The sequence below is a fragment of the Elgaria multicarinata genome, chromosome 9, assembly GCF_023053635.1.
Source record: "Elgaria multicarinata webbii isolate HBS135686 ecotype San Diego chromosome 9, rElgMul1.1.pri, whole genome shotgun sequence".
Lineage (NCBI taxonomy): Eukaryota > Metazoa > Chordata > Lepidosauria > Squamata > Anguidae > Elgaria > Elgaria multicarinata.
Genome location: NC_086179.1, coordinates 29,167,068 through 29,180,874, shown reverse-complemented (window position 1 = coordinate 29,180,874; position 13,807 = coordinate 29,167,068). Strand labels below are relative to the sequence as shown.

Below are 13,807 nucleotides of genomic sequence, written 5' to 3'. Positions count from 1 at the left end.
TAAGATTCGGAAGCCGATGGTATGTGGTGCTTTAAGTTTCAAAGGAAAAGAATCCTACCCAATTCAATGGTCCCTTTTTCAGTAACTGTGTTTTCAGGAGATCCACATCCTTGGATCTCCTGACCCCCCCTCTGAACATGCAATTAACATCATTAAAAATCCATTTCAGGTTATTTTCAGCCTGATATCAGTCTTAGAGCTGTTATTTTGCAGAGGACTAGATGCTTTTCTTTGTTGAGACAGGTAACACGAGGACAGCAACCTTGTTTATGGGTCTTAATTAAAAGACTGGAACAGAGCGTTCAAATTCAGCACTGGCAGAGCTAAGCTATGCCAAGGCAATCTTAGCACACTGGGTTAAAGGGTCACATCCCAAACTTCATATATAATATCAATCAATGTCAAAGCTACGTAAACCCCAAAGATACCATGGCTGGCTATAATTAGTGACCTTTACTTCAAACAAACAACCTTTGACTAGCTTTCTCAGCTTTACGAAACAGGTGCTATTGAAGATCTGTTTTATTAATTAATTTCCCACTTGTGGTACCCTGCTTATGGATTTCTTTTTCCCAGGCAGGCTTGCCTAGTGATTGCATTAATGGCTTTTAAGTGCCAAGTGAATTTAAATATATATATATATTTTCCAATGCCTTTAACTTGATTTGATTTTTTTTTATGCTGCATTTTTTTCTGTTATAACTAAGCCACAACATTCCAAGACAGATTTATTTATTTATTTATTTATTACATTTTTTTACCGCCCAATAGCCGAAGCTCTCTGGGCGGTTCACAAAAATTAAAATGCAAAAAATGCAAAAATTACTGAATAAAGTTTATGATCTTTTATGTAAAAGCCTGACTTTACTATTGAAACAGAAGAGTGAATGGAGGAATGACTGATAGCTGAGGTTAGAATAGAATGGTGGCCAGGGCGAATGACAGTTGGGGAAAGTCAGTTAGAAGGTGAAGAAAGACAGTTAGCGAGAGGTCAGGAAAGTGGTGGCTGAGTTACATCTGAGAGATAGTGACCTGGTTTGCACATACTGACCTGGTTTGCTAACCCATGCTCTGCATGCCACTACTATATCCCCCAGTATGCCTTTGGCAGCCCGCAGGTGCCCACGTCCTCTGAGAGGCACTTCCCTCCTCTCATTGCCAATGCTGCTCTTCAATAGAGGATTGAAGAGGAGTATTGCAAAGGAGGGGAAGTAAGTGGCTGTCAGTGGACACGCCCAGCTCCACCCAAGTCCTGCCACTTCTTGCTCACTAAGAGCTCCATCAGGAGTCTGTACTGAAGGGTCAGGCCTGCCCCCCCTAAGTTGAGCCTATTTCTGGGCATGCACAGAGTGTTTCCCTTCCCTCCCTCCCTCCCTCTTAAGGGTGAACTCTGCATGTGTGCTTCCCTCAGTTTCTGAGAAAACAGCAATATCAGGATAGGGTGCCTTTGAGCGTGCCCAGAGTTCGGCCTCTCAAAGACACGCTGCTGTATCTCGTTATGATTTTAAAACCACACATGGCAGCTGGGAGGAGGCACCACAAATGGATGCAGCCCATTTATGTGGGCTGTTTCCTTTTATGTGGAATTGGGTTGACTGCTCGAGACTGACCTTAGGAATCACAATGGTCACCAAAGGCCAGTAAGTCTAGCCTCCCACCCAAGGCATACTGGGAGTTCCACCCAAGGCAGGCTGGGAGTTGTAGGCATAAACCTAGTTTTTTATTAAATTCTTTAAAAATACTTTAAACCCCAAAATTCATGTTTTTAGATTTTTTTCTGGTCCATGTACACAAAGACCTGTCTGGGTGAACAGTATTAAGGAGTACCATATGTGGAAGTAGGTAAACCCTTCTGGACATATGTGACACACATATTTTTGTCCATTTTAATACTTAAAACCCCAAAATTCATGTTTTTAGTTTTTTTCTGATCCATGTACACGAAGACCTGTCTGGGTGAACAGTATTAAGGCAGTACCATATGTGGAAGTGGGTAAACATTTCCGGACATACATGACACACACATACTTTCTGCTTTATAGGTAGAGATAAGAAGAGCCCTGCTGGTCCACCTAGTCCAGCATTCTGTTCACACAGTGGCCAACCAGCTGTCGACGGGGAAACCCACTAGCAGGACATGAGTACATCAGCACCCTCCTGCCCATGTACCCCAGCAACTGCCCCAGTATACTGCCTCTGATCTTGGAGTTAGCACAGCCATCAGGACTAGTAGTCATCGATAGCCTTCTCCACCAGGAATTTGTCCAGTCCCCTTTTAAAGCCATCCAAATCGATGGCTTTAAAAGCATCGATTTGGATGGCTTTTATGGAAAAAGAATTCCATAATTTAACAATGTGCTGTGTGAAGGAATACTCCATTCCCTTCTGAGCAGGATCTCTCCACGCTGCATGTCCTCGCGGGTCCTACTTGCCGACCCGAGCAATACACCTGACAAAGCTACCTACCCCAGCTGGGCTTTTTGCAATGAAAAAGTTAATGGAGGCAGGAAGGTCCGCAACGCCACACTTCCTGCTGCTCTCCAGCAGTTGTCCCACTTCCTCCCAGAAACAGGAACCGGGAGGAGTGGTCCCGGGCGAACTGCCTGCAGACTGGGCTTGCTGGCTGACTTCGTGCGCAACAGGCAGCAGGAGCAGCAAGAGCAACCAGCGTACTTACTTCGGCGGCTGTGGAAAGGTCGCCTCTTTTCTTCCTCCCTGTTGTGGAGGGAGGGGAAGGAGAAGGAAACGCGCCAGCTCTCTCGCTCGCCTGGGCAAAGCAACACCGCCTTAGAATAAAGACGTGTCAGCAGGATTGCTTGGCCGCCGCCGCCACTGTAGCAGCAGAATTCACCCAGCCTAAATTATTCACGACCGCGTCTCTCCAAGTGCCAGGCGATGCCCGTCGTCGACAAGCTCCGCCTGGAAGAGGCTTTGCAGGATAGTCCGCAGGTACTAGAGCAGGGTTGCGGTGGGGGGGGGGTCGTCTGAACGGCAGCTCGGGAAGGGAGGGCGCAGTCCAAACTGCGTGCAAACGCGAACGCTACCTGCAACATGGGCGCGGGAAGGGAGGGAGTGCGGGTAGAAACTCGGCATGATTGTCAGCAATCCAGAATAAGGCTCTATTAGCTAAGCTAACAGGTCTCTCTCTCCCTGTGTGTGTGTGTGTGTTCTCTGATCTTTCTTTTATGGTTCTGACATCTGGCTGCATCAAGGAAACCTGTGAACTGGGAGTGCTTTTTGTTGTTTTTCATTGGAAGCAGATACATGAGAAGGGGTTCCTGTTGAAATCCTCTGGAAGAACTAATAATTAAAAGTTCTACTTGAACCCCCGGCTGCCTTTTCCTATAGAGTATCAAGTACTCGAAATGGAAAGGTAGCCATGATGAAGTGGGGAAAAGATTGATTTTTCTTTTAAATAAATGGTTGATTCATGGTAAAGGTGGGGTGATATTTTCAGGACTAACAAAAAGATCGGAAAGAATTGAGCCATCTTTTGAGTACATCAAAGCTTGGCATCAACGTAGACGTTAAGAAACCAACAGTAGTGTCTGTGTGTTATGACACAAGATGAAAAACAAAATGCTAGTCTTTATGGACATGATTTGATGTATAAAACAATCTGGCCCAATGAAAGAGAAGAAAAATCCTGATAGCATAAGAATAAGAATAATTTGCATTCTATCTATTACATTGTGAAAGTGTACATTTCCCACAGCTGCTGTTTAAACCATAATATTGTTCCATTTTATAGGGTGCATTAGAACAATGGTTATTATTGCAAGGTTCTTTGGAGATATTAATGAGCTTTGAAGGGAGGAGACGGAGACCGGAAGTAGTTTTATCATTGCAAATGTAGGAGAGGTTCAACTATGACAAATCTAGGTCACTTTTAACCAGAGGTGCAGCACAGGTACCTCTTTTTGAAATCTTGGGGAAGATTTTGTTTCATTTTTATTCCTGATGTCTTAGGTTTCATGTGGATAACTATATGTTAACTAACACACACACAATAACAACAAATGTTATAATTTTAGAGTTTATAATTAAGGTAAAACAAATTATTGGGACTCCACCTTTAAAATCTATAAGAGAGAAGTGTGAGGAGGAGAGTGTTCAAGGCCTGTGAAATGTTGAGGCTCTCAACAGCTTATATACAAGCAAAGGTTTACTTTGTATTCCTTTGTTAGGTGTGGAGAGAGTAGGTGTTTGAAAAAGTGGCTTTTACTGCCAAGTAATTTTCCTCTGCCCACCCTGGCCCCCATTTTCTTCTTTTCTTTCTTCATGCTTTTGGATTTTTCAGAGAGAGAGAGAGAGAGAGAGAGAGAGAGAGAGGCCGGCCCTCACTGCAAATGGGGTTTCCTATTCAGTGGAGAACATGCAGGCATCATGTGACTCATCTAAATGAATGCTGGTGCTTAATAGGCCTGGATGCTTAACAAGCCTGGCTGTTGGTTTATGCAGCACATGGAAAAGAGCAGAGGCTGCAAAGTACATTTTAAAAACCTTGGGCTGAAATCTTTACAGAAGTTGTAGTGCAATGGGACTATTGCTGGCGTTCAGGGCACTCTATTTAAGGATGCTAACCTGTACTGGAAACACAGTTTTCACTTAAGTTCTCTGAGTTACTTGAGGGATCTTGTATAGATACTTAACCAGTCTTCCTGCAGAAGGAGCTGGAATATTTGAGAACCTTCGGAGTTCAAAGTAGTCCAAGCAAAGTGATTTACCAATTTATCCTGCCTGAGACCTAGTAATTTGCATTAATCACAAGTAGAATAACATCGGGGTTTGGTCATAGTTTTAAAACTACTTTGATTTGAGCTTTTAATATTTAGCTTAGTTACCTGCTCCAAGTCTTTAGAATAGGGCCAACTAAGAACCTGAATACATATTGATGATAAATGTTATGATCTGTCAGTTTTCCTTCATTTCCCCCCCATTGGTCAACTTGTACATTACCTCCAGATGTAATTATTGTTTCAGGGTGGAGGTTTAATGTCATGAGGCAAAACACACAAAGATTATACACACACACTAAAGTTTCTTGTTGAGTTTGGTTTGTAAGCTTTCTTCAGGGTAAATATTTGGTTGGAAGCTGTGTTAATTCAACAATTATGCTGTTTAGTGCCACGCTGCAATATTTTAATACAGCCTATTCTACCAAAAGGGCTCAGGTCAGATTCTCCATACTGCCCTTCCTCTTAGGATGCTGACCTCTGACCTAAAGAGGGAAATCAGCTAAGGCTGGTGATGACCAGATCCTTTATTTTATTTTATTTTGCCCAGGGGATAAACCACAATTTACTCAGAGCAGTTGTAATGTTATCTCACTAGATGTATGCATAGCCTTTTCCCTATACAAATCCCAGGGTCCTGTTCCAAAGGAGAACAAAGTAAGAATAAACATACACAAATTTAGTAACCGATTTTAAGGTCTAGTTTGGGTTCTCCATATCTACTTCACGAACATTAATATAACCTTTTCTGTAAAATTGTTCTGTGAATAACATTCGGGGGTGGGGGGGAGCAAGTGAAAGGAAAAATCAGGCTAATAATCTAAATTTAGAGTGAAATCCTATCTGGATGCTTGGTAGCCTCCCTACTCAGAGCCTGGCAGGCATCCTACACAGGAGGAGTGCAAAAGTGATATTCACTCTTCCACCCTGCATTTTCGCTAGATGGACAATTTTGCCCATCTAGCTGGGGTTCTGCAGAGCGGGAGGAAAGGAGGCCAGGGCAGACGGAGGATTATTTATAAGCTGCCTCCTGTCTCCTCCTCATCCACAGAGGAGGGCCAGGATCTCTTCTCGATCCTCCCAGAGTTCAGGACACGGAATAACGGGCTCAAGTTAAAGGAAGACAGATTCCAGCTGGACATCAGGAAAAACTTCCTGACTGTTAGAGCAGTGCGACGGTGGAATCAGTTACCTAGGGAGGTTGTGGGCTCTCCCACACTAGAGGCCTTCAAGAGGCAGCTGGACAACCATCTATCAGGGATGCTTTAGGGTGGATTCCTGCATTGAGCAGGGGATTGGACTCGATGGCCTTGTAGGCCCCTTCCAACTCTGCTATTCTATGATTCTATGATTCTAACTGCCCCCTTTCCCTCCTTTCCAAGCTTGCATTTGTGGCATAGTTCTCTCTGCACTGATGGGGGGGGGGAGGGGGGAAGCTCGGATTCCTGGGTTCCAGGTCCGAGCACTGTGGCAGGACTCAGATCCAAGATCCTAAAGTATCCTATGGCCCTCCAGACTCTGACTAGGGGCCATATATTTGCTCTCAGCTTTAGAATAATGCATCCCTATCTTAATCATACTTATTTGGAAATAAATTTAGTTGAGGCCTGTAGGACTTTCTGCCAATTAACTTCGTTCAGGATTGAGGTGTAATTCAGTGTCCCCCAAAGCGACACTCTCTATATGTGTTGGACTACAATTCCTATCACCTCCAACCAGCATGCACAACACATCTCGGGGTCACCAGCTTGGGGAAGGCTGGTGTCATTTATTTCATTTCATTTATTACATTTTATATCGCTCCAGAGCTGAAGCTCTGTTTTGCCAAATTTGCTCACAGTTCAAAAAAGCAGAGGGGAAACAACGTGACATTGTGCTCTTGGCCCCAGAGGAAAGTTTCTAATGGATACATTTCATTAAAAACTCTTAATTATAAGCAAGATACTCATGAGAAGTTCCTGAGAAGTAACTTGATTTTTGTAGATAAAATGATGGAAAAAGCATTGATCTTTTTGATTTACCCCCTCAAAACATATTTCTACAAATCAACTAAAATGTAAGTGTGTGTAAATAGTAATAGTGTATGGATATGTAATAGTGTATGGATAAAACTGTGATTTATTTGAAGAACAAAGATTGCCAAATCAAAATTCCAAAGCCTATTGTACCTTGTCTTTTTGTTTAGTTTTTGCTTATTTCTGAGCAAAAGCGATAGCTGGCATTTGTCCCTGCTATAAGGGTACTGTATCCTAATTTGCCTCCTGCTTTTAGGTTTGCGATAAACCACTTCCCATTATAGCTGACTTGTGATAATTACCTCAAAGGATCAAGATTCTGGGAGTTGCAGCTATCAAATAAACACATCTGTGCAAAGTGGATGCCTCAAGGAAGTGGTTTCCATATGGAAGTCTTAGCTTTCTAGTTTGCATTTAAGAAGAAAAGAATGTTATAGGGATATGTTCACCTCATGTCACGGGGATTACTGCAAGGAGTTCCCTCAAAATATTCCCACTTCCTAAACCTTCAGTCAAAGTATATTAAGGCCTATTTATCCTTCCAATGTTGTAATATCAGTCCTTTGGTTGTCAAAAGGGTGCAGAGAATCCATTTGCACTAATCATGTGTTAACTTCCAGGAAGCAGATAGATAATTTAAGAGGCATCACTAAAGAGTGTTCCAATGCAAGGTTTATCCATATAATAACCTCCTCCCAAAAAGAGGCAACTATTGGCAATTGCCCAAAGGTATGGTTAAAAGAAGTGTTAGCTGTGTTACACCTCCAGCAATTAGCTGAGTTAGACAGACTCTTATTAAAGAGATGTTGTAGTGTTGAGTACACATGGAAGAAAAGTTTGTGCTGAGTAAGGCGTAACCTGAGATCCATGGATGCTTCTGATAGAGATACTGAAGTGGCAATCCACTGATTAGGCAAAGTGAGACAATCCAGTTCCCTATTCCATTCCTTCTTAAGCTCCTGTGTATTATTCACCAATAATAAGTATTTATAAATATGGATCGTGGGTCATTATGCCCGATTGACCTCAATATATGTTTTCAATACCGAAGAAGACTCTGAAGCTGTAAAAGCGGGAGACCTAGGGTGACCTAGATCAGGAGTGAGCGGAATATAGATCTCCAGATGTTTCAGACCAGCTCCCAGAAGCACCTGCCAGCATGACCAAAGGACAGGAATGTTGGAAGTTGAAGTCTAAAACATCTAGGGACCTGCTTTCTCCCCTTCCCTGACCTAGGAAGCAACATGCCCATTTCTGATCCCTCCACTGAGCTTACTGACCTTTCCTGTGTCTGCTCGATCATGGCTAAGCATTGTTCTTCTCTCGTGCAAGCACTGAGTCATCACTGACTCTTACAGGGAAGCCAGCTTTCACTGACGTTTTCTTGGCAGGCCTTATAGCGGGGTGGTTTGCTGTTGCCTTCCCTGGCCGTTATTCCCTTTCATCCAGCTAACTGGGTACTCATTTTACTGACCTCGGGAGGATGGAAGGCTGAGTCGACCCGAGCCGTTGACCCGAGCCGGCTGCCTAAAACCAGCTTCCACTGGGATCGAACTCAGGCCGTGGGGAGAGTTTCAGCTGCAGAAATTGCTGCTTTACTGCTCTGCGCCACACAAGGCTCTTAAGCATTGTTAACAAGCGATAATTTGAAAATATAATTTTCAAGAGATTTTTTAGTAATTAGACCCCCGGGCACAAACTCATGGAACTGAGTTGAAGTTGTCCTGTGCCTTACATCTGAGTAGGCATAGTCCTGAAATACTTAGAAGGGGGACAGGAATGTGTTGGGTTTTTAAAAGACTTAGAAAAACACTTCAGTTGGCTGACACTTGTGGCTTTCATTGCATAGTTTTGTGATTGCTCTGGCTTACTTCTGAGTAGACATGGACAGCTACATCCAGCAGAAACGGCTTTCTACTATAAATTGGTAATAGTGGGATTTGGGGATTTTCTTTGCTGATTTTTTAGCCCTGCCCACTTTTGTCTGTAGCCTCCAAGAGCTGAAAAATGTTAGCCACCCATGATTTAAACTATGGAGTTTGCTACCACAAGGTGTAAGTTGTAATTAAAGGAATTTTGCTGCTCTATCATACATTTCTTTGTATTGCTCTGTAGTATTATTGTAATTGGAATTGTTTTTACTATTTTATTTTAAATGTGATTTTAATGTTTATATGTGAACTGCATATGGATTTTTTGTTATATTAAGCAGTATCGAAGTATTAAAATTAAACAAATAAATCATGGCTGCCAACTTTTCTGTGGTGGCCCCTCAATTATGGAACAATCTCCCTGACAAGGCCCACCTGGTGCCGGCATTGTTATCTTTTCGGCACCTGGTCAAGACTTTTCTCTTTTCCCAGGCATTTAGCAATATGTAATTAGCCTGGGTTTGTTTTTGTATGTTTTTGTGATTTAAATTTTTTGTATATTGTTTTTAAGTGTTTTTATCCTGTGTAAATCATCCAGACAGCCTTGGCTATGGGGCGGTATACAAATGTATAAAGTGCATAAAAATGCATTTAGCTGGGAAGAACAATCCTATGCCCCCTAGACTGCCCTCTGACTTTGTACCCAGGGCCAGATCTACACCAAGCAGGATATAACACGATGAAAGCTGTTTGAAAACTGTATATAGAATGTGTCCTGGGCCGCAGCAGTTGTCAGTGCACTTTAATACCGTTAGAAAGCAGTAGTATAGTTCCTACCCGGGAGTCTGAACTCCCTGTCCCCTCCCCCTCCCAGTTGCAGAACGACACTAGCTGCCTCTCTGAGGTGGCAAAGGCAACCTAAGAGGAGGGACAGGGGTGGTTCTGTGAGCAGCAAGGAGACAGTGGAGAGGCCAGCTCATGAGGAATCCTCCAACCTCCCCAGTCTCCTTCAGAAGCCCAGCTAGATGGGCAAAACCCATCTAACAAAAATGCAGAGCAGGAGGAGCAGGGAGACAGAGATTGCATCATCTCCTACATCATCTCCTACTCTGCATAGGATGCCCATCAGCCTCCGTGTTTGGAGGCTGATGGGCATCCTGATAGAATTGCAGCCTAGTAAATAATAATAACAGCTTTAAAAGGGGATTTCTCATGAAGGATAAGGCTAGCATTACCTCTGGCACCCCGTTACGTTCTACGTGTGTGTTGTTTTGATGGTTCACTTCAAATGGATATATTGTGAAAGCCCACAATGTAATGGTTGGAGGGTTTGACTAGGAATTGTGAGACGCTGATTCAAATCAAACCATAAGCTATGAAGATCACCGAGTGATTTAGGGCCTATCATGGTCTCTTGGCTTAACCTACCTCACAGTGTTGTTAGGAGGATAAAATGGGAAGGAACCATTCTGAATTCCGTGGAGGAAAGTTGAGTTTTACATGCAATTAATTCTGTATGAAAGTTGCCACAGGCCCATAACTTGCTCAGGGGCACTGGATAAGTCCATTGTCATAGTAGCATTGGAGTCCTGGCTTCCCAGCTTTAAGTCACAAAACTTATCTTCCGATAAACTTGTTCTAGGGATACAAGAGGGACTTCAGGAACAACAACAGCAGTGAGAATATCCTGAACAAAGCCCCGAGCTGTTGTGTGTGAGTTCACCAATAGCTCTTCTATTCGTAGAAAACTACCTCACATAGAGGGAGAACCACACAGGATATCTGTGATCAGATCTCCAGATACTTAAACAAATAAACAAACCCCCTTAAAATTGCTGCAAGCACTTTGATTTTGATCTAACAAGGAAATGTTCATTTAAGTAAGTGCAGTGAGGGTGGAGAGGAGGGAATACATAAGAACCAAGGAGCATGGAGGATTGGGAACATGTCTTTTTATACTGTGTTTTAAAAAAATTATATTGTATTATGTGTATTTTATGGTTTTAATTGTTGCAAACTGCCTAGAGAGCTTTGGCTATTGGTCATATAGAAATATAATAAATAAATAGACATATTACTACTAGTAGTGACTCGTCTTCATTATCCTTGTATTTTTTTAAAAAAACTGCACACTTCCTTGTCCCTAAATTTCCATTTAGCAGTAAATCGCTAATCTTTTTCTTTCATCAGACTCGGTCTTTGCTCAGTGTGTTTGAAGAAGATGCAGGAACACTTACAGAATACACCAACCAGTTACTTCAAGCAATGCAACGAGTTTATGGGGCTCAGGTAAACAATTTTCTTTTATGATAATTGCGGTTCTTTATTTTAAACTAGCTGATATACCTGGTGACGCTTGGGTCCCTGACTAAGGTTTATCACGTTTGTTTGATAAATAAGAATTACCTCTGCGACTGATTCATCTTTAAGGAGGGGACAGCGGGGGAGAAAGAGCCCCGGAATACCCCTCCATGGTATCCCAGCAACTGAACTGCCCCTCACCAGCTGCTGCCGCCATCCTCCTCCTCACTGCGTTGGCAGCTGCTCGGCCTCATGGCTGGCCCCTAGATTCTGACATTATTATACAAAATGTTTTCACAATGGCTGCCAAAGGCCGGTAAGTCTGGCCTTCCGCCCAGGGCATGCTGGGAGTTGTAGGTGTAAGCCTATGTTTTGTATTAATTTCTTTAAAAAATACTTTAAATCGAAATTGTTTTTAGATTTTTCTTGTACATTGTACAGCCGCACCTATCACCTTGCCAAATTTCAAGTTTCTAACTCATCTGGAAGTGGGTCAACATTTCCGGACATACAAACCCGCACACATACTTTCAGTTTTATAAGTAGAGGTAATGGGGAGAGCAATCCTATGGTCCCTTGACTGTGTCTGGGGTTCATAGGATATTTTCGATTCCTGGATCTGAGGAATGGAGTTGAGTAAACTCCACTGTGATGTTTGATTGACAGCTTCTCCGCCCTCTCTCCTCCTCTGGTCCTCCCAGTGGTAAAACATCAGCCATTGCTGCAAAAAACAACCCCTGGAGGTCAGGTAGGTGCTGTAAAGGAAGCACGCCCCAGCAAAGCTGGCCTTTCCACTGGATTTTGCACAAATCCCCAGAACATACGCACACAGCTCACAATTTAGAGGTTTAAGACCATTTTATTTCAGGATAAGTGGTAGGTTACATGGGATTAGCATACTAAAAACTATAAAACATGCATATATATAAGAACCCAGAAAAAGCAAGCCAGAAACTAAGTTACAACTCATACATCACCCAACCTTGGAGTCAGCCAGCTCAGACCAACCCCCTTTTCAAAGAATAGGCTTTATAGTTTCTTTTTCCAACTCCATCCCCCCTCCCCTTGGCTTTCCATACGAAGATCTTTCACACCTCTGCCTGAGATGTTAATTTTCTCTCAAGGCCGGCCGGACCTTGCCCCAAGCGGTTCCTGGATGCGCCAAACTCCCCCATGCAGCTGGCCGCTTATCTCTCAGTTCCTATGAACCATAACGATAAAATTTAACATATTAAAAGACAGGCCATTCCCAGTACTAAAATCACCCATCCCTTACAGGTGCCAACACTGTGCTGTTTCTGGTGCCTCCTGAAAACAGCTCTTTTCCAGGAAGCATTCCTCAACTGACCAGCCACCATTTTTAATGGTATACTGTTTTAAAATGAACAATTTTAATATGCTGTTTTAATCATATAATATATATATATATCTTTTTACTGTTTTATTCCTATGTTCACCACTCTGGAATTTATTTTAGATATGGAGTGATATATAAACATCGTAAATAAATAAACCTGTCCAGGTGAACCTTTTAACCCCTCCCCCTCTTCTTTGCCTGGGATCATGTGTGTAGGTGTGTCAATACACTGAGGCCCAACGCCTGCAAATTTTTAGATTTGGGCTACTTAACTTGCAAGTAAGTGTTGCATCGCCTCCTATAAATGTTAGCTGGAATGCCTGAAGCTCAGCCCTTCCTGGCACACATCTTCCTGGCATTCTTGTTTGGTCACACTCTTATTCCTAGGTGTGACATAGTCATTGGAAGAAGTATCTGTTTACATGCTGGGAATTATAGGTGTGTTGGGTGCTCCTTTCAGTTAATAATTTCCTTAATGGCTAGGTGGGAGCAGTGGAGAAGTCAAATTAATTGACAAGCATGGGGCCATATGGTGTGATTGTTTTGTTAATTATCAAAATTGCAGCATGGAGAGAATTTCCTTTGCCTTTCTAGTCAACTTTGTATGTATTGGGGATAGAAAAAAATAGCTATGTCGAAATAGCAGTCACTTAAACATTAGCGGGAATGAAATGACACTATGGCTTTATAACTAAGGTGATCTTGCTATTATCTTAATCTAGTATCTGGCTGTAACAAATGTATTGTTTAAAAACCAACTACCTAAGCCTTTGCCTACACTGAATGCTTGATCCTGTAAACATGGAATTGATTAAATGAGAGTGGTGTTGAGAGAAGTTGGGGTAATCATAGTAAATGCCTGCTTTCAAAATGAACAGGGTAGTTTACATGCCATAGTTAAATTGTACGACATCTAATTCAAGTCTGAATTTGAGCACACAACATGGCATTTTGATAGTCTTGGGCAAGAGAACTTTGATCTGGAGAATTTGCTATCGATTTAAACAAAATCAGGCTAAATTGTGTTGAAATCCAGCTCTATTATAGTCACTTTGTATGCATAAAGGTGCCCTCTGCATCAAGCTGTATAACATGGAAGGCTTTGTATGTGGAAGACCAAACATATAATACAAAGAGCGCTTGGAACTATACATTTGGGGATGCGTTTCACTCTGCCACTTAAGGTCTGAACTTTTGCAAAGCAAAGACAATCAGTGATACTGAAATAAACTGTGGCTTTAAAGTGGCTGTGTTTCTAGGTCATAATAAACCATAGTTTAACTATGGTTTATAATGATGGGAATGAACTGCAGCAAGCCTTAGGCTCATGCTCTCACTATCTGTTTTCCTCCTCTGGTGTGGCCCAAAAGGTGGAGATTGGAAGCTTTTGTTTCCGTTTTTGATTAACTGCAGCTTGTTGTTTTCATCTGCTCTTGGCCAACTGTGATTAACGCTTACTATAGTTTGGAACAAGCCAGCTAGGAGAAGGGAGAGTGGGAGTATGCAAGCCTGACGGCTCACTGAGGC

The 13,807-nt window shown here is 42.5% G+C and overlaps 1 protein-coding gene across 1 annotated transcript in view; it reads left to right on the top strand.

The window, feature by feature from the left end:
• The first annotated feature begins 2,646 nt into the window (after positions 1 to 2,646).
• APPL2 (adaptor protein, phosphotyrosine interacting with PH domain and leucine zipper 2) overlaps positions 2,647 to 13,807 on the top strand; it is a 38,209-nt gene continuing 27,048 nt past the window's right edge. Inside the window, exons 1-2 of the mRNA XM_063133417.1 lie at positions 2,647 to 2,949; positions 10,813 to 10,911. Of these exons, the coding sequence (XP_062989487.1) occupies positions 2,896 to 2,949; positions 10,813 to 10,911 (153 nt within the window). The 5' untranslated portion in view covers positions 2,647 to 2,895. The remainder of the gene's footprint in view (positions 2,950 to 10,812; positions 10,912 to 13,807) is intronic.